This window comes from Leptodactylus fuscus, chromosome 9 (genome assembly GCF_031893055.1).
Source record: "Leptodactylus fuscus isolate aLepFus1 chromosome 9, aLepFus1.hap2, whole genome shotgun sequence".
NCBI lineage: Eukaryota > Metazoa > Chordata > Amphibia > Anura > Leptodactylidae > Leptodactylus > Leptodactylus fuscus.
Genome location: NC_134273.1, coordinates 77,885,721 through 77,910,902, shown reverse-complemented (window position 1 = coordinate 77,910,902; position 25,182 = coordinate 77,885,721). Strand labels below are relative to the sequence as shown.

At 41.3% G+C, this 25,182-nt stretch overlaps 1 protein-coding gene across 5 annotated transcripts in view; it reads left to right on the top strand.

Annotated features, from left to right (window-relative positions):
• MAGI1 (membrane associated guanylate kinase, WW and PDZ domain containing 1) overlaps nt 1–19,718 on the top strand; it is a 321,908-nt gene extending 302,190 nt beyond the window's left edge. For 4 of the 5 annotated variants that reach the window (XM_075287478.1, XM_075287479.1, XM_075287477.1 and 1 more), the window contains 5 exons: nt 4,812–4,902; nt 4,989–5,049; nt 8,526–8,672; nt 11,293–11,431; nt 17,121–19,718. In XM_075287478.1, coding sequence (XP_075143579.1) covers nt 4,812–4,902; nt 4,989–5,049; nt 8,526–8,672; nt 11,293–11,431; nt 17,121–17,899 — 1,217 coding nt within the window. In that variant the 3' untranslated portion in view covers nt 17,900–19,718. Of the gene's footprint in view, nt 1–4,811; nt 4,903–4,988; nt 5,050–8,525; nt 8,673–11,292; nt 11,432–15,570; nt 15,660–17,120 lie in introns of all 5 variants that reach the window. The other variant, XM_075287480.1, reaches the window with a different exon arrangement.
• The last annotated feature ends 5,464 nt before the right edge of the window (nt 19,719–25,182 follow it).

Below are 25,182 nucleotides of genomic sequence, written 5' to 3'. Positions count from 1 at the left end.
CCCCTTTAAAGAGGACCTTTCTCCACCTCTCATCAACTCTATCCATTCGATAGGCGTTGCTCCACTGATTCCGACACAGTTGGAATTTTTTTTCTCTAGCCCTCACCATTCCTGAGCAATCAGTGCAGTTATTCTCAGCACCCAATCTGGTAATTAGGCTCTGTCAGGTGGGTGGTCTCAGACTGTCTACAAGTGCAAAGAACCTAATTAGCATATTGGGTGCTAAAACTAACACCACCCATTGCTCAGGAATGGTGGGGACTGTGCCAGAATCATTGGAACGGCGCCTACTGAGAGCTGCAAAGAGCTTGAGGTGGTGAAAGGTCCTAGAGGACACACAAACATCTGAGGAACGTTGTGATCCTAGTAGAGATGATTCCATTAAGTATCATTAGTTTCTGTTATTATTGGGCCATGTAATAAGTAGCACCAGGGAGATTTCTGGAGCCAGGGATGGAGAAGACGCCGCTTACATTTGACATTCAGGCAGTTCTCATAGAAATGTTCATTAGAGCGTCCATAATCAGGATTAATAGTTAATTAGCTGTGATATTACTTTTAATACCAGACACAAGTGTCAATTCTGAAGTCGACGCTGGTGAAGGGACGGCGTTGCCATCCATTTACTGCAGCTGGGCTGAAATCTAGGCCAAATTATATTATTTGTGCAGCAATTATTAAGTAACCTTCACCAGTTCCTAGCGACACACTATGTTCTGAATTGTTCCGCTAATCCATTTCGAGAGCTTTTCGGGGTTTTTTTCTTGCATTTTTTTCTATTTTTCTTTATATCTGGGGAAAATGTTTTTTTTTCCTGTTCTTTTATTCTTTCAAAGCCTATAGAAGCTGCGGCGTCTCAGCAGAATTCAGGAACTGGAAGAGAGCCGGAGCCGCACAATAGTTAAAAGCGCAAATATTAGTTTTGGAACGTTAGAAAAAGTTTTACGTGGAGAATTTGCTATTAAAAAAAAGACTATTAATAAATATGGAGAAATGGACCGCTTGGTTAATATTGGTGACTTCTTAGAGTCATGGTGAGATGGGGTTTTTTTGTGGTTGTTTTGAGCCGTGATTTAGAGATCACCATAGGAAAGTGGATAGTTAAAGGGGTCGTATTAGATTAGGAAATTTGGCTGTTTTTGGATTTTTTTTTGTTTATTTGTGCAGGAACCTTTCCATGGGCTGCGGCTGGTATTGTTGTCTTGAACAGCCCATTGTCCAGATAAAGCCCATGGACAAGGCTAAAGCTTTGATTTAAAGGGGTCTTCTACAATAATTGAAAAGCTAAAGGGGGCAGGGGCATGGGGGAAAAAAAATTAAACAAAGGATACTCACCTATTCCCAGTACTCGATTCAGGCGACGCATGCCCTGTTCCCTCCAGTTGTTGGACTACTTGATCCAGATTTGTGGGGGTTCAGGTCACCTGTGGCTGATATTTGGACTGAAGGAAATGGGGGGGCGAGCCAAGGACTGGGGGTATTCTTGTATCATATCAGTTATCCCATCATGGCTGTCTGCTTGTAACATTGTGACTATAAGGGCCCGTTCCCACGATGTAACGCGGTGCTCATTCAGACACGTAAACACGTGTCAGAGTGAGAGCTTCAAAACAGAATCCCATTGACTTCAATGGGTGCCGTCTTACGCGCACTACACATTGAAATCAATGGGAGGCTTTTTAACCCATTGATTTCAATGTGTTACGGGCGTTCAACGGAACCCGTTGAAGTCAATGGGATTCTTTTTTGAAGATCTCACTCTGACACGTTTACGTGTCTGAGCGTCGCGTTACATCGTGGGAACGGGCCCTAAAGCTGATCATTGCCCTTTCCCAAACCTTCATTGAACGTAACAGATATAGTATGGACTTATGTAACAGTCTGTTCTGTGGCTGAGACTCTGTGATCAGCAGTGCCACCACTGGTGAAATCCAGAATTACACTGTGTCTATTCAAATCACTGTGTTATGCATGAACATACTGGGTCCTCCGAAGACCAAGGCTCTTTGTGGTCACTCCCTAATTCTGAGATTTAAGAAGATCCTGAATGAGGGGGCTCATCCTCCCAAAATGGTTTTCTAAACCATATACACCATTCAAATTCTAAAGCCACATCCGTCCCAACACTATAGTCAGAGACTTCATAATATAATGCCTTGAATGGGTTATTGTCTCATGAGGACTCTTGCCCTTACGCCCTGTTAAGGTGGCCATACAGATTGATGGTGAACAGCCAATGAACCAACACGTGTTGGGTAACCCATCAAGCGATATTTAGTCTATATCTGGCAATGGATGATAGATTTTTCTTGAATCGTTCATGGAAGAAAGATTTTTCATTCATTGAATGAAAATACATAGATCAAACACAACCAATTTTTTTTCCAGACAATGGTGTCATTGGTTTGTTGGAAGATTCTACCCAATGAATGTTAGTTCTGATCAAAATTGACATTCTTTACTCGATTCTATACTAATACATGTTGGCCCCTTTGAGGATATGGACCTATAGACCAGGTTCTTTGTCTTGACACCCCTACTCTTTGTCTGAACCAGAGACTTGCTCCGTAAGTTGACTGTCTCCTCGAATGGTTGTCACCCATGAGACGAACCCATTATATTTCCAAATCTAATGTTCTAAATGCATTTATGACCCAATGCCGAAGAAATATTGCCTCGGAGGATAAAGGAACTGGAGATACGGGTCATAATATAGTATCGGGGACGGAGTATTTCTCATATATCTGTGTTTAAAGGATATTACGCCCCTGAATTATAGAGCAGAGACGTATTCGTGAGGAGCAGATCCTATTTTTCTGAAGCCGGTTGCTCCTGTAATGCTTTAAATATGATACAGTTGATGGTTCTGCGTAATGACCCTCATCTTGTTTAATAGATAAAATATCTTCGGGCCCTTTCTCGGCTTATCATGCAAATTACAAAATATGTCTAATGTGCTTTGCCTTTTTGTACGTTTCTGCTACCAAATTGTTGATGCGTGTGGAAAAAAAAAGTCTGTAGAAAATATCAAATGCATAATATAATAAGCTTCAGTGGGTTCATTTATTTCTATAAAGAGGAGACGTACAATGTACGGCCAATGGACCAATTATAACTGGATTTTATGATGTGCCGGGGTGAAAAGAATGGGATCTCTAGCAAAAATTAAAATGCTGCCCCCTATGGGAGAAGTTACCCCCCCCCCCTTTATATGGCTCTAGGTCCAATCCAATATGGAAAATAAGGGTGACGCTATGGTATTTTTAGGGACTGGTACATCACCATCCAGTTGATGGGGTAGGAGCTAACTTGACCTTCTTGTTGGCCCCTCATAGTAGTAGTGTACAAATAAAGCCTGGAAACCCCTCCACCATTAAAGAATAGGCCATCAATTGAAGATTTTTATTTTTTTTTATGATGATTTTTAGGATAAAAAAATAAATCCTATGCTTGGCTAGATCAAACCAATGCAAAAAAATGCATGTATAAATTGGATAAAACTGTGGTGATCAGCATTGATCGCCCAGGGAAGCTGCAAATGGTCACACACTTGTTCTGCAGTGGCCACTGTTGGAGAAAGGTGGTATTACATGGTGCCCATTCAAATTAAAGGGATCCTATCATTCAAATGGCATTTTTTTGTCCCTTACATGTCGGAATAACCTTAAGAAAGGCTATTAGTCTCCTACCTTTAGATGTCTTCTTCGCGCTGCCGTTCCGTAGAAATCCCCATTTTCTTCTGTATGCAAATAAGTTCTCTCACAGCACTTGGGGCGTCCCCAATGCTGTGAGAGAACTTTCTCCAGTGCCGCCTCCATCTTCTTCAGGAACGTACTCTTCACCGCGCAAGCGGTGAAACTTGTAGGCCGAGCCGACTGTGCGTGCCTGTGGCCACAATAAAAATGGCCGCTTACACAGTAAGTAAGCCGCCATTTTCTTGTGGCCTGTGGGCATGCGCAACCCCTCAAGCCAACCCCCAGAAGAAGACGTGTGAAGAGGACATTCCAGAAGAAGATGGAGGCGTCACTGGAGAGTTCTCTTGCAGCATTGAAGACGCCCCCAGTGCTGTTTTAGCGCTGAGACCCGCCCCCAGTGCTGCGAGATAACTCATTTGCATAAAGAAGAAAATCCAGGATTTCTCTGGAACGGCGGTGCGGAGAAGACTTCTAAAGGTAGGAGACGAATAGCCTTTCTTAAGGCTATTCTGTCGTGTTGGGGGACAAAAAATGCCATCTGAATGATAGGATCCCTTTAAAGGGTTGTCTGAATCCTCCATAGGGGAAACATCTCTGTGCCGTAACTGAGGAAGAGGGAGGTCCCAAGCCAGCAATATAGATAGGGTTGTTTAATGTAACCACTGCTTTAGGGGTTGTCCATCCTCTTCAATAGGAAAAAAAAGCCTTAAACTCAATTTATCCTTATGCTGGGGATGTGAGAAGTTGTTTTTTTTTTTAAAAAATATTATGGAGCGGGAAAACCCTTCTAATGTAAATATATGGCGCAATAACAGAACAAAATGGCCGACTGCGTAGCTTGCAGGTGCACCTTAAGACGGGTAATAATTGCTTTACAACATTAGATTAAATGCAGACAAATTACCAAACCAGACATGTTTTCCTCTTTGTGCGGCTTCATTCATTAAAGCAAAAAAGCCATTTGTTTAGCGAGATTTCCCCTTTTCGGGATAACTAATAGGCGCATTATGCGGAATAAGCGGTATAATTACTGCAGTTACTGAACGTTATTAAATAAATCCATACAAAGTCCCTGCCTGGTTTATGTTGAATCTGGAAAATCTTTATTTCTTGCAGAATCCTCTAACGCTTCATTATTGACCAACGCCGAAAAGATCGCCACAATTACGACCACGCACACGCCTCAGACAATAGCCCAGGAGACAAAGTAAGATGTCATTAATAAGGGTTGTCCTCAGCGGGGGGTCTTGCGCATTTGCTGCTTGGTTACATTGTTCTTTTCGTTACATATAGGAACAACGCAAAACCAAAGCAAGAGCAACATGTCGAGTTCAAAACTCCAACTACTATACAGGTAAGGAAAATTTTTGAAAAATTTTTTGGGAGAATTGTTGAGGTTGTGTTTTATTGGGAGACAGGAGATTCTTGGTTTTGGTCTTTATAGTATGTTAGATTTTGTATTGTGTAAGGGCCAAAAAATTGCAAATCATTGGATCCTGTTGATCCCGATTATCAGCTATTACAAGGTGGCTGACTATTGGGGTCTCCAGTGGGCTAATGGGAAGGATTTCGTGGGAAATGGGGACTAGAGAAAATAATCCAACTGGGCCAGAACCAGTGGTGCAGCATCTAGTAAATGATGTACAGACCTGGGCTTGTCGAAGGTGGTGAAAGGTCCTCTTTAGGCTGAGGCCACACGTTGCGGAAATGCAGCTTTTTTTGTTGCAGATTTTGCTGCGTTTTTTTAAGCCAAAGCCAAGAATGGATAAAAAAGGAAAGGGAACTATCTAGAAAGCCCTCATACTTCTCCCGTCTGTCAATCCATTCCTGCCTTTGGCTCAAAAAACCGCAGCAAAACCTGCAACAAAAAAAGCTGTGTTTCCTCAAGGTGGGGCCTCAGCCTTAGACTTACGCAGCTTTTTTTGTTGCAGTTTTTGCTGCAGTTTTTTGAGCCAAGGCCAGAAGTGGATTGAGCAGAAGGAAGAAATATAAGTACTTCTTATATATTTCCCATTCCTTTTGTAGCGATTCTTGGTTTGAGCTCAAAAAACTGCAGCAAAATCTGCTATCAAAAAAGTAACATTTCCGCAATGTGGGGTCTCAACCTAAGGCCCCCATGTTGCGGAAACGCAGGTTTATTTGTTGCATATTTTGTTGTGTTTTTTTGAGCCAAAGCCAAGACTGGCTACAAAAGGAATGGGAAATATATAGAAAGCTCTTCTACTTCTAACTTCTGGTCAATTTAGTCCTGGCTTTGGCTCAAAAAACTGCAACAAAAAAAAGTTGCGTTTCCACAACATGGAGCCTTAGCCTTAAGCAGGTTTTGGGTGTGGCCAAATTGACTCTGCCCTAGAGGATCTCCACCTCTATAACTGTAGTAGAGTAATCGGCATACAGAGCCCACTATAGGCTCTGGCAGGTATTGCAGCCGCCAGAGATTTAGAATGGCTGGTTTGAGCCAAAAAGTTCCACTTGCATTTTTAGGGAAATATACCTGTGTTGTTGTGATTAGACGCTACTAGTAATTGTATATGAGTTACATGTTTATTTTGTTACGTGCAGTATAATTTCGTGTTTCGCGAACCTTACGAGTTTCGTCTGACAGTTTTGTTTTCGGTCTGAACTGCTATCATTATATTTTGGGGTCTCTGAAGAGACACAAGGTTTGCGGGTGGTGAGCACTAAAATTTTTTTACAAATTTGTAACAACCCTGGCCTTTTTCAGTCTCCGTATTACTCACCTCTACTTGTAGTAGAATATTTTCACAAATTATTTTCTAGCCTTCCCTAGAGCTGAAATCCATTTTACTTAAAGATGTGATAATTGTATTTTGTGCCTTGTTAGGAAGGTCTCGAAAAATATTAAGCCCACTATGAATGTCTAACACGAACCGCAGGAGCGTTGAGTCCTTTTGAACTCGTCTCCGTCGCCGCAGTTTGTTTCCAAGTGTCCTGATAAGACTTCCCCTTTAGCAACAAACACAATAATTGGAAACGCGTTTCAGTCACTCGCAGTACATTGGGCACGGAGTAGATTTTCCCGAAAACTGTTTGGTTATGGAATTTTTCATAGCACATTTATCAGGTTTGGGAGACAGATATTGTGTTGATGCAATGCTCGCTTAATCCAAGCAGCCTTTCAAGCTAGCAGATAAAGGGCCGTAACTCACGTAAACGAGCATCGAACAAAACAGGATATGACAGATATTATACTCGTATCACGGCTGGAAAATATTCTGGCTGGTGATAGAAAACGATAGTGGTGTATAAAGGGATAGTATTGTGGCATCAAGCAGCCATTTTGGTTACAATAAAAACATATAGAGGCTCTTTGGCCCTGCGGGTATTTAATAATGTATCTGGTAATGGAACGTAAAGGGTAACGGAAGCCGGAGTCGAAATCGATCATAAAAATTTCTAAATCGTCGTAGACTAAAACAGGTAGAGGTTTACATTCTAAGTAGAGATGAGCGAATATGCGCAATCGAATACCTCCGCGGTATTAGCTCCCGGTGTATAAACACTTCCGGGGCATCACATTTTTACTGCCCCTCTGACCTCCCTGGCGCCGGGAGTTATGCGTCGGAGGTATTCGATTGATCATATTCGCTCATCTCTAATTATAAGTATTAATTGAGATACCTACCCTAGAGCCCATGTGGGCAATGACACTGTCACCCCTCCCTACATAACCCATACCTACCCTAGAGCCCGTGTGGGCAATGACACGGTCACCCCTCCCTACATAACCCATACCTACCCTAGAGCCCGTGTGGGCAATGACACGGTCACCCCTCCCTACATAACCCATACCTACCCTAGAGCCCATGTGGGCAATGACACTGTCACCCCTCCCTATATAACCCATACCTACCCTAGAGCCCATGTGAGCAATGACACTGTCACCCCTCCCTACATAACCCATACCTACCCTAGAGCCCGTGTGGGCAATGACACGGTCACCCCTCCCTACATAACCCATACCTACCCTAGAGCCCATGTGGGCAATGACACTGTCACCCCTCCCTATATAACCCATACCTACCCTAGAGCCCATGTGAGCAATGACACTGTCACCCCTCCCTACATAACCCATACCTACCCTAGAGCCCATGTGGGCAATGACACTGTCACCCCTCCCTATATAACCCATACCTACCCTAGAGCCCGTGTGGGCAATGACACTGTCACCCCTCCCTATATAACCCATACCTACCCTAGAGCCCGTGTGGGCAATGACACTGTCACCCCTCCCTATATAACCCATACCTACCCTAGACCCCGTGTGGGCAATGACACTGTCACCCCTCCCTATATAACCCATACCTACCCTAGAGCCCATGTGGGCAATGACACTGTCACCCCTCCCTATATAACCCATACCTACCCTAGAGCCCATGTGGGCAATGACACTGTCACCCCTTCCTACATAACCCATACCTACCCTAGAGCCCATGTGGGCAATGACACGGTCACCCCTCCCTATATAACCCATACCTACCCTAGATCCCATGTGGGCAATGACACTGTCACCCCTCCCTATATAACCCAGTACCCTCCCATCTGCTCATGCCCACTATGTACCCTTTTCTTTTCACTTCTTAGGCCTATCATTAATCTTCTGCCTACTTTTACCGCAGGCTGTAAAGTGATCTCCTTTATATCCATCACTTTGGCCACTAGGTGTCAGCAGTTTTGAAAAAAGTGGATGGTCATATTTATATATGAAATGGATTCATGGCCATTCATGTTTTCTCCATCGGAGTTACTTAGCCCACAGCTATGACTTACAACATAGTGACCTTTCCCCTCCCCGTTTTGTGTTTGCAGTCAGAGCAAGAATTTTACGCTGTAGAACTCGACAGAGGAGCTAAAGGATTTGGGTTCAGCCTACGAGGAGGCCGGGAGTATAACATGGATCTTTACGTTCTGCGTCTTGCAGAGGATGGACCTGCGGAGAGGTGTGGGAAGATGAGGGTACGTATATTTTTACATTATACCTGCTTTGTGTGTAATATGTAGAATTTGAAGAAATTCTCCAATTTGATTTTTTGGCAATTTTATAGCATAGTATTGGTTGTATACCAGGTCTCCCTCTACTTTCTATAAACTTGTGATCCTAGACTATCCCATGTGGAAGGATGTTGTTGTTCGGAATGGAATTCGGAATTTTTCATGTCTTGTCCTGATTGGATAGTGCCTGTCCATATACTCTATAAGGGCACATGGACATTATAAAGACGAGCCTCTGACTTGGGAGAAACCACTGTATTATCCGGTCTTGATCTAGAGAAGTTGAGGTGGCCATGTAACATGGCCACCCACTGATTTAATTGGAGACGGTGTAATACTACCTTTCCCCTGTAGGGGCCAGCAGTTTTCCTTAGAGATAACAGACAACGGTTCCGGCACTCAGACGTCCATCATCAGGGTTGTTGCTTTAGTAAATGGAGTCGTCCTGTCGGGACAATCCTATAACCGTAGTCAACCAGTAACAAAATATAAAAATATGCACGTTGGGACTCGTTTTTTTGTGAATCAGGTGCATTTTCAAGGGGCCGTGCACCTCGACAGAGGCTCATAGTTGTCACAGATTCCTGTTGTCATTTATGCCAATAAAAGTGGTGTCAATGACTGTAAATTAGGCACAGGCAATAAGCCCCACCCCCTCTATAAATAAAAGAACTGCCCCTTTAAGTCAAAAACTGTACACATTTTTAGTGACCTTGCCCAAATATATATATATATTTTTTAATTAATAAATTTGAGAAAAAAAGTTCTCACTTTGGGCAAATCCGCCTTTATAATAGCGATACGTTTCAACAAACTGCTTTACACCGTCTCCATGATAACAGACTACAAAACCTATCCGTTTCTTAGCATTCTCTGTAATGTAAAAAAGGACACTTTGTAGTCTGTTGCCCAGGAGATGTCTTGACAGATATTTGTGGTTGTATTTTTCTCTTGATAATGGACCGCGTCTAGCAAGCAGCAGGCCTCCCGTTCAGAACGTAATACAATGTCAGCCTAGGGTTTGTTGGGCCCACCAGAGGAAACAATTTTGGGAACTGCCCTCGAACTACATAGAGCATGTGCACATTCCATTTTTGTTGCATTAGTAAGGTCTAGTATTATAAATAGACCCCAATGACAAGTTCTTCAAAGGGGTGTCCAACTCCGAGGGGAAGCCAAAACATTTAAAATAAAATAAAAAAAAAAAAAAAATTAAAAATAAATCGTACTCTTCCTTCCCTGGCGCTCTGGTGTCTGTTGCCACCGGCCGGTCCAGCACATGGCTTTGCTGCCAGAAGTTCTGCACCACACATGACTGTTGAGGCCAATCAGTGGACTCAACAGCCACAGGAAAGGAAGCAGGGAGATTAGGGGGTGGACACCAGAGCGTCAGGGACAGGGGAGTGTGATTTAATTTTTTTTTTTTTTAATTTTTCAACTTCCTTGGTCTTTTGAGAGTTGTGAAATTCCTCGACAACCACTTTAAGTTCAAAATTGGCTCCAAAGAATTTTAGGGATTCTAATTCTCAGATAGGCCAGTCCAACTGCAATGGATCTCTTAAGTGAAGTATGCAATCCCAGAACAAAAACAGAAAGTAGAAGTCCCCCCCCCCTACAAAAAACCCCCCAAAACTTGAGTTTCACACCTACCTTAAGGTGGTCATACACATTAGATGAACTCATCTGACTTCTGTAGAAATGTCAAGCGTCTTATCTGTATGGGGTTGTCCAGACTCTCCCCTTACAGTGGAAAGAAGGGCTGGCCATGTTGGATTGGGTTGGGCATGCCTGGCAGTGGCTTAACCCCCTTCTTTTTGAGAACATGAGCCCACTTGTTCCATCTGACCAAGCATGTTTATTGGGAGGCAGGTCAATTGAAGATACGTGTTGTCAGGGTCTGGGTTTGCTAGGTGGGGTGGCAAAGACACACAAGTCCAGATTCTTTAGTCCAAAAACAAAGGGAGAGTTTATTTGCACTCAAAAAGGTAGTGCAGCAACAAAAGGAAACAATACAATAATAAACCCCTGCCCGGCTAGACACTACCTAAACATAGAATAGGTTACCTCACCTAGAATAACAGAAATCCAAGAGCCAGTAGAATCATTCAGGACACAGATCCAAAAATATGACCTCTCTGTTGGTTCTCCAGCCAAACTCTGCCAAAGTGTTGCTACTGGAGCTGGCTTCTTAAGCCTCCTTGATGAGGAGACACTCTGCAGCTGAGTCACTGGCAGAACCTCCCCAAAGTGTGGACTGGAGGGGGGTGGAATGACAGGTCCCACTACCAACCTACCTGCCATTCCTAAAAATCCAGCCCAGTAACCGGAACTTTGAAATAACACTCGGCAGACAATAATCTGCTGAGAAACATTCTTTCTGGAGTTTTCTCATCTCACCCACCTTAGTAGTTTGGGATGTACACCCCCTCCATTACCTGACCAGCCATCGGCTCACAGTGTCTACCTTTATTTTATTGGTACGATGAGCTGTGAGCCCTTAGGATGCAATAACATCTATAAACTCTTTTTGATACTTTCTTTCCAGTACCAAAAAACTAATACCAAACACTCTTTTGCCCTCTAGGTCGGCGACGAAATTCTGGAAATCAATGGGGAGAGCACAAAGAATATGAAGCATGCTCGGGCTATTGAACTGATAAAAAATGGCGGCCGGCGAGTGCGTCTGAGTCTGAAACGCGGGGACGGTTCAGTGCCGGAATATGGTGGGTCAAACTCTGAAAACATTCCTTTGCTCCCTACCATCACTCCATGAATGATCTCTCTCTGTCAAGAATCTGGAGCAGGAAATACCTTTTTTCTTTTTTTCTTTTAATCACCAGTGTCTTACCAACTTTTGCGAAATATGGTTAATTGCTTCGCTTGTACTGATTTTTTTCCGCTCTCCTCAACCTCTTCTTGCTTCTGTGGACTTGGGGCTCGGTAGGAGGATAAATTAAAAAAAAAAAAAATAGAAAAATAAACCAACGTAGCATCTTTGGTGAAGGAGAACCTTAAAACAAACCTTGTCTATTTGTTTAAAAAAAACTCAACTGTGTTGAACTGTGCCAAACTGTTTTCATCCTTTTGTAACAGATAAGGAATCCGACATTTCAAAAACTAACAAAAACATCCAAAAAAAAAAATATCAAAAAATTGTAACCCTTACCGGGAATTTCACACGTTGACTCCTTCCTAATTTGCCTGCGCTGTTGCATAAAGTTTGTGAATTGTCAATTTTCTGCTTTTTCGAGCAGTGTTTCACCAGATAAGAGAAAGATTTTATTTGTTGAAAGCCTAAATGGAAAAAAAAAAGGAAATTTTATTTAAAGAAAAAAAAAATTATATATGCTATCAGGGAACTGGATATTCGGAACGTAATTCTATTTTACGCGAGAGGATGTTCTAGTGAAGACTGTATTAAATAACTTATATTGTAAAATATTCCTATTTAAGAGAATTGCTGATAGGGCCGTATATATTTCTATATAAGGCTTTTCCCAACCAAAGGTCTTTGAGGTTTCTATGAAAGCTGATCTGAACTCATTTCATCCCAATTTTTTTTATTTTTTTTTGCCGCCATGAGTGCATATGACTTGTTCCAATCCATCATGATCTGCTCGCTGCAATTTCTAATGATTAGATCTTATGGAGTGAGGCCCTCTGTGTGGGATCTAGTAGATTCTTCGCTGCGTAGATCCCAGAGAGATGCCCTCTCCACGGTACGTCGTGCATGCCAATACACGCTGCATTGCAGGTGAAAATTTTTAACAGCATAGACATGTGACTAGTTATAGATTGAGAGATATATTTTTATTATATTTAAAGGGGAAGTATCCAATAAGGAAAATGGCCGCAAAAAACTACAAAAAAATCACTGAATAGTAATATAATAATTTAGTATAAAATCAGAGATTAAGAAAAAATTTTGGGAAAAACAAAAACACCATCTGCTTTTTTCTTCCCCACTTTTAACCATAGGCTGTGACTGATACTGTAGTTAAGCTCAATGCAGATGAATGGGCGGGTCTGAGTTGCAGTACTAGTTACAGTCCACAAACAACAGTGGCGCTGTTTCTGGAAATCACGTATACTTTTTTTCTATAGACAACCCCAATTATAAAGATTGGTGATATATGGGATAAATTAGTCATCGTGGGGGCAAGGATCGTCCCATTACAGTCAGCCCCTTCCCAGTCTAAAAATGGCTGCCTACACACTATGGTAATACAGGATCTGTCAATTTAATGTTTATGGGTGTAGGATGGCTCAAAGGGGATTGGTGATGCTGGATGTTTTCTGTTCTTCCTAGGGCATGAGACATTCTATGCTCCTTCAACATGTTGATATGGGTATAGGATGGGCTGTCTTTGTAAAATGGGCACCCATACACATGTCCTAATCAAGTATAAGAATTTAATGAGGGTCGTCCACCACTTGGAACCCTTTCTCTCTCCATAGACTTTCATTCTAGAAAACCCAATTTACTGGATCGCCGCTAGGAATCCGATCTTTTCCGATCCTGATCGCTCAACCCTAGTCAACTCTTCTTCCACTGTCAAGTTGTCACAGATGGCCACTGACTTTAAAAGGCACTGAGAAATTCTTTATGGAGCAAAAAAAAAATATATATATTACAAAGCCACTTTCCAATAGTGGGTCAACTGGAGATGATATCAAAAAGTGGCCAGTAGATAACCCCTTTCAGGGTGGCCACATGTATTAGTTTAAAGTTTATCAAAATGGCCAATTTTAACCAAAGAGATTATTGACTAAAATGGATATTTTTATACAAATTTTTACCCAACAGAAGATCATCTTCATGTCAATCATGTATAAAATTTTCATCTGGTAGTGGTTTGTCTACGACTGATTAGAACATTCCCCCTAAAAATCCTTCATCACGTATGGCCAGTTTGAAAGCCTGTCTTAATATGGACTGAAACGTAAATCAAAAAATTTCCATAGAATGTATCTATAGAACTGAATTCTAAAGTCTTCCATAAGTCCAAAAAGTTAAAAAAAATTGAGCAGCTTGCCTTTTGGGGCACTGTAGATGGGCAACATCTGGACCATCCTTACACCCTAATATTCTGTTCTTCTATAAAGCTCATATTAGACACAAGACTTTCCAATATTTTGAGAACGTATGTGAGCCCTGTTCACACTGGTCAACTCTAGGGTTGAGCGATCGTGAAATTTCAGGATTGTTTTTAAAATCCGATTTTCGATCATTTTCCAGCCGATCCTGATCGTGAAATTTGCTTGATCGGGATCCGATATATCCCAATCACTCAACCCTATTAATGATATATACACGAATAGGGTTGAGCCGTTCTTGAGATAACCGCGATCCCGCCGGAAAAGATCGGAATTCCAATCAAGATCGTGAAATTTACTCAATCGCCAATCGGAATCCGATCTTTTCCGATCCCGATCGCTCAACCCTAGTCAACTCTTCTTCCACTGTCAAGTTCATGGCCTCAAACTTAAGCCCCTTTAACCAATAGCCATGTCCTCCAATCTCAAATGAGTATGGATGTTTATTTCAACGGGCAGAAAGAGAGACATGCCACTGCCAAAAACTTAGAATCCAGAATTGCAACTCTATAGCGTCATGGACAGTGGGGGTTGCGATTTTGGATTCTAAGTTTTCGGCAGTTCCCACACACACATTGGATTGTTGTGATCTATCCATATTAATCTAATATCCATGGGCAGCTTTTATTGGCTTGTGTAAACCTAGTTTAGGAAAGCGATGCTTCCCCTTTAAAGACTAGTTGCCAAATATGAAAATTTTTTGAAAATTTCAGATAAAATGAAATGTTTCTCAGCAACTGTGCCGTAGTACATTTTTAAAAATCAAGAGCAGAAATATTGATGGCGATTGAACAAGGTCCACAGCATCAACCAGACACAACATATCATCCTCAGCCAGTTATACGAGGGGAAAAGCAAAAAGTTAGCCTCCGAATGAATTGTACGTCTCAGATTGCAATGCTGTCGGCATCGATTTTCTGTATATATTTTTACTGTCCATGACTTATCGGTTTCCCGTTAAGATGCACTGTATTGTAAATTACCCGTTGTATGACTTGTCCTGTTGTGAGGTGTTTCGCCTCTCTACGACATGGCTGTTGCACTGACAAAAAAAAAAAATCTAAAAAGTTAGGAAGCCAATTAAACGAAAAAGAAAATCTGTTTTTTTTTTTTTTATTTATTTTTCCTGTTTTTTTTATTTTTAAAAGTCAGAGACTTTGAAAGTTGTGCTGCTAAAAAGTACAGGTGTAAAACGTTACGGGGTCACTTGTTCCTTGGCCCCAATTTATTAAAAAAAAAAAGTGAAGTTCCAGCATATTACCTCTCGAATGGAACATGCTTCACAGTGAGGCTGTATCATTTTGTAATGAGTTTTTTGTATTTTAATTTTCCTGTTGTGGTCTGCTGTGGACTTGTATATATAATATATATATCTATTTTATTTTTTATTTTTTTTCGTTGAATGTAAATGTTTTTGGATTTTTTTTTTTTCTTCCGGCATCTTGTCTGTTTCCCGTTTTTGGAAAAAAAAAAAAAAATAGTTATTCTAGTCTTGTCTGTTAAAAAAAAAAAAAAAAAAAATTCACATCCTAGATGCCTAATGTCACTATAGAAACTGCAGATTTCACAGCCTTATTTGGATGTCATCTAGCCAACCTGGTCGGAATTCAAAATAAACCATCCTGAAATATGAAGATTTGAATAATTTTTTGTTCTCCTTTCCTCTTTCAGTATGTAGGGTTTCTAAATCTTCTGCTTTTTTCTCTTTCTTTCTCTCTGTTTTTCACTTCTTCTTCTCTTGGTGCGGGGGCTATACCTTCCTCAGCGATGATACCTCCTAATATCGCTGCATGTATGAGAAATGAAAAGCTCGGCGAGCCTTGCATCTACCTTATGGGCCAAAATCAAACTACGGTTTGTAGCTAAAATCACTATTAGGTGTTTCTGTGCTGTGGCCTAATTCTTACCCATTGCTTGTGCTTTGCTAAACTATCTTAAGTGTCCAGCAACTCATGAACACCTTGCATTTCCCTGAACTGTATCTGTAAGTACACTACTGGATGTTAAACATGCAAGCCTTGTTATTCCATTGCGACCACATTGCAGAATGATGCTTGCAAGCTTAAGTGACACTTTTACAAAAACATTGTTCCCTTATGCTCGTCAATCAGCTACACGTGAATGATGCTGGTTTTGTGGTGTCAGGTTTGTATGTGTCTTTCGAGAATCTTATAGTTCAGGTACGGATTAGACAATTAGTAGACGACTGGAGAAGGCTTAAGGTTTACTCAACGTTGACATCTCGGTCAAGCCGGTTTTGCAAGGGATGTACTAAACACTATTGGGAATGGTGGGAGGTGGCTTACACAGGAGAAGGTAAATACTTCAGCAAGATACAGGTGGTTCTACACCAGTGTTTCCCAACACTAGTCCTTAAGTACCCCCCCAATAGGACCATGACTTGAAGATATGCCATTGAGCGAACACCTTCTGAGAACCAAGTCATCTGTTCAATAGAAAAGCTGAGCCAACAGGTATTTCTTCCAATGTCCTCCCTTCTTATACACACATGGTGAGCCTGCATGTGTTCAAAATGGGAAGTGGGGAGTAAGAGACACCCCTGGTGATGGCTTAACCTCTCTGAGCACTGAAGAATCAGTAACGTTGAAGAAACCGAATAGCTTGGTCATTCTTTCACCATCTGTTATCAGTACGCCACCAAACCCATTTAGAAGTTGGTTGGTCTTTCCAAAATTTTACAAGTTTGGCCATCTGTTATCTAATGCTTATGGCCAGCTCCACGAAATTTTGAAAGCATGATGTGTTGGGGGTTCTCGAGGACTGGAGTTGAAAAACACTAGTCCATACCATTTTGGGTTGAACAGTAAACACTCTCATTAATAGCGTAAACTTTTCTTTTAGAAGAGGTCTTAAAAGTTGGGTGTTGAGGTCCAACTTTTAAGAGTCCTTCTCAAAAAGTCTACGCTATTAACAAGAGTAATGCATCGGATTACCAAACATTGGCCAACAACATAGACTCAGAAGATGAATCCAACAAAAGCCATCGTTTGCTGGTGGCATTAAGTTCATACCAAGACCATCTACTCCAACAAGGTTGTTCCTCACTACTGTACATATATCAGGACAAAGTCCATTAGTTTTTGGAATATTCAACCATAGGATTAGGAGAAACCTTCAAGCAAACCTTACCTAACAAATGTATGTGCTAAATTAAAGTAATTGTAAATATATTAGATTAACAGGCTTCAGTGTACTGACCGCTTTAACCAATGTGTGTTGCCAACACTAACCTAGGAGAGGAGATCTTTCACGTGCATGTCTACATACAAAACTAATTTTATTTTTCCTCTCCAGAACGCAACAGTGACAGGAACAGCCCCACAGCCAGCTCACAAAATCTTTCGAAAATGAACACACTATCATCTGAAAGACATCCCATGCCATTGGAGTTCAGTTACTCACCAAATTCTCACAAATCATTACAGCATGAGGAAAAACGGACTTTTGTCAAAGACCCTAGAGGTAACAGGGACTACAGACAACACAACGACCATCACACTTGGAATGGGTCCTCTAAACATTATTCTTTACAAAGTAACCGCAGGGACAGGTCCCCTGAGGCAAGGCATCCAAGGCAAGGGGAAAAAATGGTGGTTAATGGACAGAAAAAAATGTCTCCTGAGAAGAGAACTGAAGGGACAAGGAGCAATGAAAATACTTTGGAAAGAAAAGAGAGGGAGAAGTACGAGCGAAGAAGAGATGATTCTCCTCGAAGAACAAGAGAAAGGTCACCCGTTCGAAAAAGGGATGGGTCACCTAGCCGAAGAAGAAAATCACTAGATCGGTTTATGGATCCAAGAAGATCACCCGATCGTAGAAGAGAGAGTTCTCCTGACAGGAGAAGAGCAAAGTCATCTGATAGAAGAAGAGAACGATCTCCCGATCGAAGAAGAGAACGCTCACCTGAGAGGAGAAGGGAGAGGTCTCCAGAAAGAAGAAGTAGAGATCAAAAAGCTAGCAACCGAGATCGGGACGATAACAGTATGAAGCATGACACAATCAGAAGTTCTAAGCATTCCTCAACACAGCGGAGGAGACCCTACAAGGAGTGTAGCACGGATCTCAGTATCTGAGGATTCTGGTGTCACATTCTCTTATCTAAGGAGGCTTTGAGAACAAAAATAAATTCTTAATAGTGTCTTACTGCAACACCCAACTAATGATTCTAGAGTTCCATGAAATGTTTTATGCAGATGAAACCTTACTACAGAGTGTTGTGCCTGATGTATATTAAAGAAAGTATTTTTGATGTATTTTTTTTTAATTTATTTGCCAAATGTAAACCCCTAAGGGATATAACATGTTCTCCAAGAAGCTATTTTATTGACAATGTTCATTTATGGACTTTCCAGACATTTCTTCTGTGGAACATGTTCATGGCACTGGAAAGCAAATCGCAAGGTTTTTCTCTTGTGTTTTCTTTTTTTTTCTTTCCTCCAGTTTTTGGCTAGGCTTCATTAACCCTTACATTTTTTTGACTGTTAGTGACCTGCAAATTACAAATTGATTTCAGTGATTGATTTATAATGAATTATGGTTACGTTGGCCGATGGCGGGAGCTATGACAATGTAGAAGACCTGTCCGAAGAGCCAAAAGGTAACTATGAGAAGAAACCTGAGACTACTATTGCAATGAAGGACGTATACAAGCACACTTCGCACAAGGATATTCATAAAACTGTTTGTTAGGCGGACCTGTAATGCTGGGGTTGGGATTCCCGAAGGACACCTGCCAAAAACGAACGCAGAGTGTTTAAGCAAGATCATAGCATATGTCTACATGACCATAGGCTCCTATAGGCCATTGTGCTACCATATTCTGTTGACTCCTACCCTTAAATACGCATTTGTTTTTCCATTTTTCTTGGTTTTTAACGAACAATAGGGAACGAGGGTGTTCCGATGGAAATGTTGAGGTATACAGGTCCCAATGCACGGCCTAAAAACAAGTATCAATTTTTTTTATTTTTTTTTCATCGTAAGTCTTCGACAGCAGTTGTCGCCACGTCTGCTGCGTATCCTCGGTCCAAGATAATATTGCGTTACTGCCTAGCTGAGCCGAAATGTCTGCCATCGCTCTGAATCTGCTGCTTTTACAGTGCATTGGTGTAAAAAAAAAAAAAAAAAAAATCAAAAACATATTTTCATACTGACATGAATGAGCATTGCGAGTCTATCACTGTTGTTGCTATGGTACTGTACAAAAAAAAATGGCCAATCATTGTGTGTACAGAGTCGAAATTGTAATTATTCAAACGAAAAACGAAATGCCTTTTTTCCATGTATAAAAGATACTTTATGACGAAAAAAAAAAATCATGCAAGGAATGTGATAAGTGTTTATATTTCTGAGAATGGAGAAAAAAAATGATGAATCGGGGATATATTTTAATGTAAACTGAATCAGGTATGTAAAGGTGTCATTTCTTTTCCGAAATCAGAATCCATACCGGTGATCTGGAAGCTTTTAAATTTTTTTTTTTTTTTTTTTAACTATTATTTTTGGTTGATATTTTTTTCCCATTTTTGAGACTAGGACTAGGTTACAGCATTGTGGACCACCATGATAAAGCACTTGTATACCCTCTTCAATCATCATATCTTGTACCTGATCCATGACGTTCTTCTATGTCTTGACGAAAAGAGGTTTGTGGGCCAATCTTTGTTAAATACTATGCATAGGTCGATTCACCACTGTCCATGCCGTCGCTTTATTTGACATTTGGGAGTTGATACAGGACGTTGATTTGATTGAAGCGGATTGTGGACTTTGCCAGTACAGGCTTCCTTACCTGGGACAGAACACAATGTATGTAGCTAGACATGCAAGTCTGTGAATGCTATTTTTATTATAAATAAAGTTTTCAATACAAAATGATCGTGGTCTGACGAAGGATGACGTTCCGCATGTTCCTTTTCGCATTCGAGTGGATGAAATTAAATGGTTTATATGACAGATTTCGAGTTTGTCTCCTGCCTAATGCAAATTTTCTAAAATTCTTGTAGATTCTGTTACTTTTTCTGATTTCTTTCTCAAATTTTTGATTTCTTTACGAAGTTTTTTTTTGTTCGTTCCTCATGCGTTTTTGACTCCGAAACCGCTATATAATGAATATGTTTTAAAGTTGTAGTAAATTACGGTAGTTATTTGCCTATTTATCATCTTGGAAACAGGACGTCATTGATGTGAAATATCTACTTGACTTTAGACTTCTAAGTCTATCTTATAAATTCCAGAGTCTGAGTTCTGTAGACCCAAAAATTAGGGATAATGAGGTCTGGTCCTTTTGGAAACTACACGGAATATTGTATCAAAGATAGGGAAGGAGAGGGAAATGGAAAAGTTATACTCAGCCCTCCTGCAGTAGCCTTGTAATGCCTCCTTTCAGTCCAATGTCCACCGTGTGTCTGCGAACCTGCCCGGATGAGTAACTCCCTCGGAACGGAGCTAAGTCACAAAGGTAAGTATGGAAAAATCATCCAGCACCGAAACCAGGATATGAAAAATATATTTTCTTCTTTATTTCTTGTTCGCATAAAATGAAACAAAATATAACACGCAGTCCACAAAGAAAAGCTTGCGTCAGACTGACGCGTTTCGGATGTTGTATCCTTTCTCAAAGTCTGATAGTTACTGAAACTTGTACCGCTATTTGTAGTTGCTAAAACCAGCCCTTCACCTGATGTTAATTTGAACCAAATTAATGAGGCTTGTTTGGATGCAAACCACAAATGGTGCGGCAAAATCGATAAACAATACACAAAAATACACACTTTTCAAAAACACTATAAAAAGTTAATTCCATATCAACCATTAAAACCACATTATATACAACTTGAGATTGAAATTCCTTTGGATATGAACTTTCCTATTTTCGGTACTCAAATTTATTTGTAAATATGCACGATCTGAGATACATACTAAGCAAGATTACCAGCCATAGTCTGTCTATAATTACTGTGAGTTAATAAAGACATATGACAATAAATACCCCCTATAGGGAATATTGTGCTAGATACATCAAGACCAAGCAGATGGATTCAGGCTGAGAAAAGTGGGCGAGTAGACCTTCACGCTAACCTCCAACCCCGTCTTGAAGCTTACTGGAACCAATTCAATGGCCACTATAGGCAATAGATGGTGGCAGATAAATCCATCATTTAGGGGGTTGCCTACTTTAAGGGACTCCGCTGCAAAATCTTGTCTACATTCTAAAAGAAAATCTGATCCTTATTCACAATAGACCACCACTTTTATCTGTGGGCCTTGTTTGAGATTATAGTTCAGGCCCATTGGACTGCTTTTGTAACCTCAAGAAGCCCCTTTACGGTGGGTGTATGTTGTGTTTGTAGTGTATATTTATGGAACATTTTTTACTACATACCACTATATGCCTGTAGGCCCTCACAGTAAGAAAAACAAACAAACAAAAACTCAGAATCGGGCCCAACATTTCTAGAATTCCTCTTGAAAAGGTCATACAGAATGCTAGTGATGCCATGTACGAGTCCTTGCAATGTTCCTAGAAAAATTTCCACATCCAGTCTCTGGCTAAAGCTTACAGGCAGGAACGTACACAGATGTGGACCTCTTAGTGGTGCTGGATAAGGCCACGCATGGCTTGGTCTACATTGAGGGTCCATTAGTAGCCACATGGGATGCCACTATAGCAAATATGTTCTTGCTCTCTGGTTGTTGCAAAGTTTCCAGTCATTACTTCCTACCAGTGAAATAACAGGTGGCCATCTTGTATGCTTGAGCTGATGATGAGACCTTTTATGACGTCTATACTCCTAGATCCTAAAATCTTCTCACGTTTCATCAGTTGCTCATACAGCCTGGATCATTAATGAAGAGATGATACAGGTCTTATTGCTGTAACCACCACTGATCACTAGGACTGGGATCCGGAGTCTACCATTTTCCTTCACGTGACTGTAGTGGGTTAAGCCATATATATCTTGTCCGGGGCTGGTTCCAGCTCATTGTTTATTGACATCAGTGGGAACCGCAGTGACAATGCCTGGTCGCCAAACGGGTCAGAGATTTCTGCCCTGAACAGTGTCTAGTGCGGGCGCCAGAAGTGGCGAACAGCAGATCAGTCCAGGGGATTAATTCTAGCCCCCATCGATCAGGTATTTATGGCATATCCAGAGGACAACCCCTTTAACCTTTACACAGCTCCAACTTCTACTCTTCGTTGGACTGGAGAGTAGTCAGGGCTTAAAATGGCCTTTACAGGGAGTCTGTCACCAAAACCAACCCCACAGGTAGATAGGTTAAGGTCATGTGAATCAAACAGTAGTTTCCTCTTCTGAATTGTGACTCTGTTGCTGTTTTTGTCAATATGCAAATGAGGGTGTTGTCATTGCTCCCTTGTTGTGTATTGGGCACCAACATAACGTTGAAGCATTCTGTCAACATCCACAATGACCCTGGCGAGAATATAGTGACCCTAAATTCTCTATCCCAGGTGCAGATGCATGAAACTGGTATATAAGATTTGCGATGTCCTTAGTGATTGTCCGCCCCTCCAAATACTATAAAGATATTTTGAGGGGTTGTAGAGTATTTGAAGCTGAAATGTAACTTTCTTCTTCCAGAAATGCTCCACATGAATTGCGTCTAGAGATGGGCAATCCTTGCGAGATTCTTGAGGTTTACCCACCAGTTTAGTTTCCAGATCAAACCCATCAGGTATTTATTATACAGTGGGGTCTCTTCAGATCCCAGACGATATTAATCAGAGGCCAAGTGGAAGAGTAGACAAAATAAAGACAGATACTCTCCTTACATGGATGTCCGGTCTTCACCCGTAGGCTCTTGTAACCTTTGTCCAGCCTTGGTCACATAGGGCATGCCAAAGTCATGATTCTTGGGTCAAAGAATTGTGATATTATTGTGCCACTCATGACTGCTGAGGCCCAATCACAGGCTTTAGGGTTGACCCTGGGGCGCATGACATTGGAGAAGAGGCTGCAAGAGCTTGATGGTGAAGACCAGACGTATCCCATCAAAGTATCAGTCTTTTTCTGCACCTCCACTTATTATATTCTGGAGTCCGAAGATACCCCAGAACGTAACAACAAATATTGCATGGTGAACTTCTCAAATTTTGGAAAATTTGTAAACAAACTCATTCGATCAACTCTAATTGAGTCTAGTATTGAAGCTCGGCTCTACTAAAGTACCTGGAGCTCCCATACCACAAACAGCCTGTGGACAGGTGTGATTTTGTTTTTGGAAGGAAATATGTTTTTGGAAGGAAACATGCATGTTTTTGTAATCGCAGAATTTAGTACCGAAAGACAACATGGTGTTCCAAGACGGACAGTCACTGCATGGACCAAATATCATCCAACACCCCCTTCTTGCCCTGTGTAGATGGAATGAATATGCATGTGGCGGTCTGCGCCGGTATCTCTCGTGGCACAGCATTAAACCTTCTTGATCCTTCTCTATCTTGATTTGAAAACACGGAGAGGCAGACAATTTCATTTAATGCTAATGTGACTTTTTCACAGTGAACAAACACAGCTTGCGATAAGGTTATGTTCTATTAAGCCCTTATGCCAGCTATTTTACAGGTGATCACCATGGGCAGCTGATGACTCAGTCTGAGAGTCGCATTTTAAGTGGATGCTACAATTTATTTGCCTTGATAACATTTTCACTCTACATCCAGGCGCCATGATCAGTCCTTCTCCTTCTACTGTGTTTTTCTTATCCTGTGAAGAATATAATCCCCAGATGAAAACTATTAATCCATGACCTCTAGTCAAAGAACAAATGGAAGTTTCCAAGGAAATAAATCTGCATATTCTGAATATTCTTTAGAATCCTACTGATCTCTTCAAGAAGCTTACAGTCCACACCAGGCCCCCCATGCCTCGTTCAATGGAATATTTCCAAAGGTGCCAATGCTTGAGAATGTCTTTAAAAAGAGTAGATCTACTTTTTGCAAAAACGGAGGAAAAAGAATCCTACCGTAATGTGTTTACAGCTTCTATACTGAATTATGTATCTCCATGGTACACACTACAAACAAACTCAGTGTGCTGTCTGATCCTGTAGTCATGTGATACTCTCTTACATCTTCTGTCTATATGTTAGCAGGGACAGGCCATACCGTACTATAATATTGATACCCGTGAGATTACATGTGAAATTCCACCATTCCCTACCCAAGCCTACGCATTTCCCTCATGCCACATCCAACTTGCTTTTTAATAGAAAATAGTTCAGCTTCTGTCTGCACTATTAATTGTACAGATCACTGGCTGTATACAGCAGCCCTGGCAAATACATGTCCCACAATGCCATGCACATCACATCCCTGGCAAGGCCATGTCCAGTAGAAGCTATAGTTATATAGACCTTTCCAAATTGTATGCCAGATTCTGAGGATACATAGTGGGATTCAAGTGGGATTTGAGGATAACATAGGGATAAAGTTTGTGCATACATGCCAACTTTTCAGAGACGACCTTGGGAAGGTCGACCATACATTGTTGGCTGCATCTCCTCTTGATAAAGCCCTATTCCCATATAGCTAGTGGCCTCGGACATTTTCCAACTCTTACAGAACACCAGGAGGTCACCCCTTTTTGAGGGAGCCTCCCACACGTTTTGGGAGAGTTGTCACATTTAGGTTTGTGGCTTCGACATATTAATAGAATAAGAAATGTCTTTCATGATTGGTGGGGTTCTGATCACTGGAAGCCCCACCAATCCTGAGAATGGAGGTCTAGTTCTGTCTGTGGGAGTAGCAAGCCAAGCAAGGGCCCTGTTACTCCATTCATTCTCTACGGACACACCAGAGATAGCCAAGCTTGGCTCCCATACAGAATTAATAGAGTGGTAGGGCACATGCTTGGCTTGCCATTCCAGCAGAGTAAACATTGTAACATCCCATTCCAAGATACCCTGGTACCTAGAGAAGAACTCCCTCCATCATATCGGTATATACTGGTGCTCAGATGGTGTAAATTGGAAAATGGAAATGTTTCTATCCAGTCCGAACCTTCCTCAGACATTTGGACTGAGGAAGGCATAGGAGAATAGCAATAAGCCCACCAAGAAATGTATGATCTCCGCCCCTCCATCAGGACGGGAGAAATGGGCCCTCAAATTCTCAGGACTAATGGAAGACCCAGTGGTCAGACCTCCACCGATCATGAAGTTATCCCCTACTCTGTTGATAAAGTGTAACTTCAAAACTTGGTGCAACCCCTTTAACGATCATTCATTACTTTAGAATGAGACATAAGAAGCTTTTGTCGGCCTCTCCCATGATGTTATACATTACTCTAAACCTCACTAAATTAACCTACTTTGGTTTCCATCTAGACGTTTT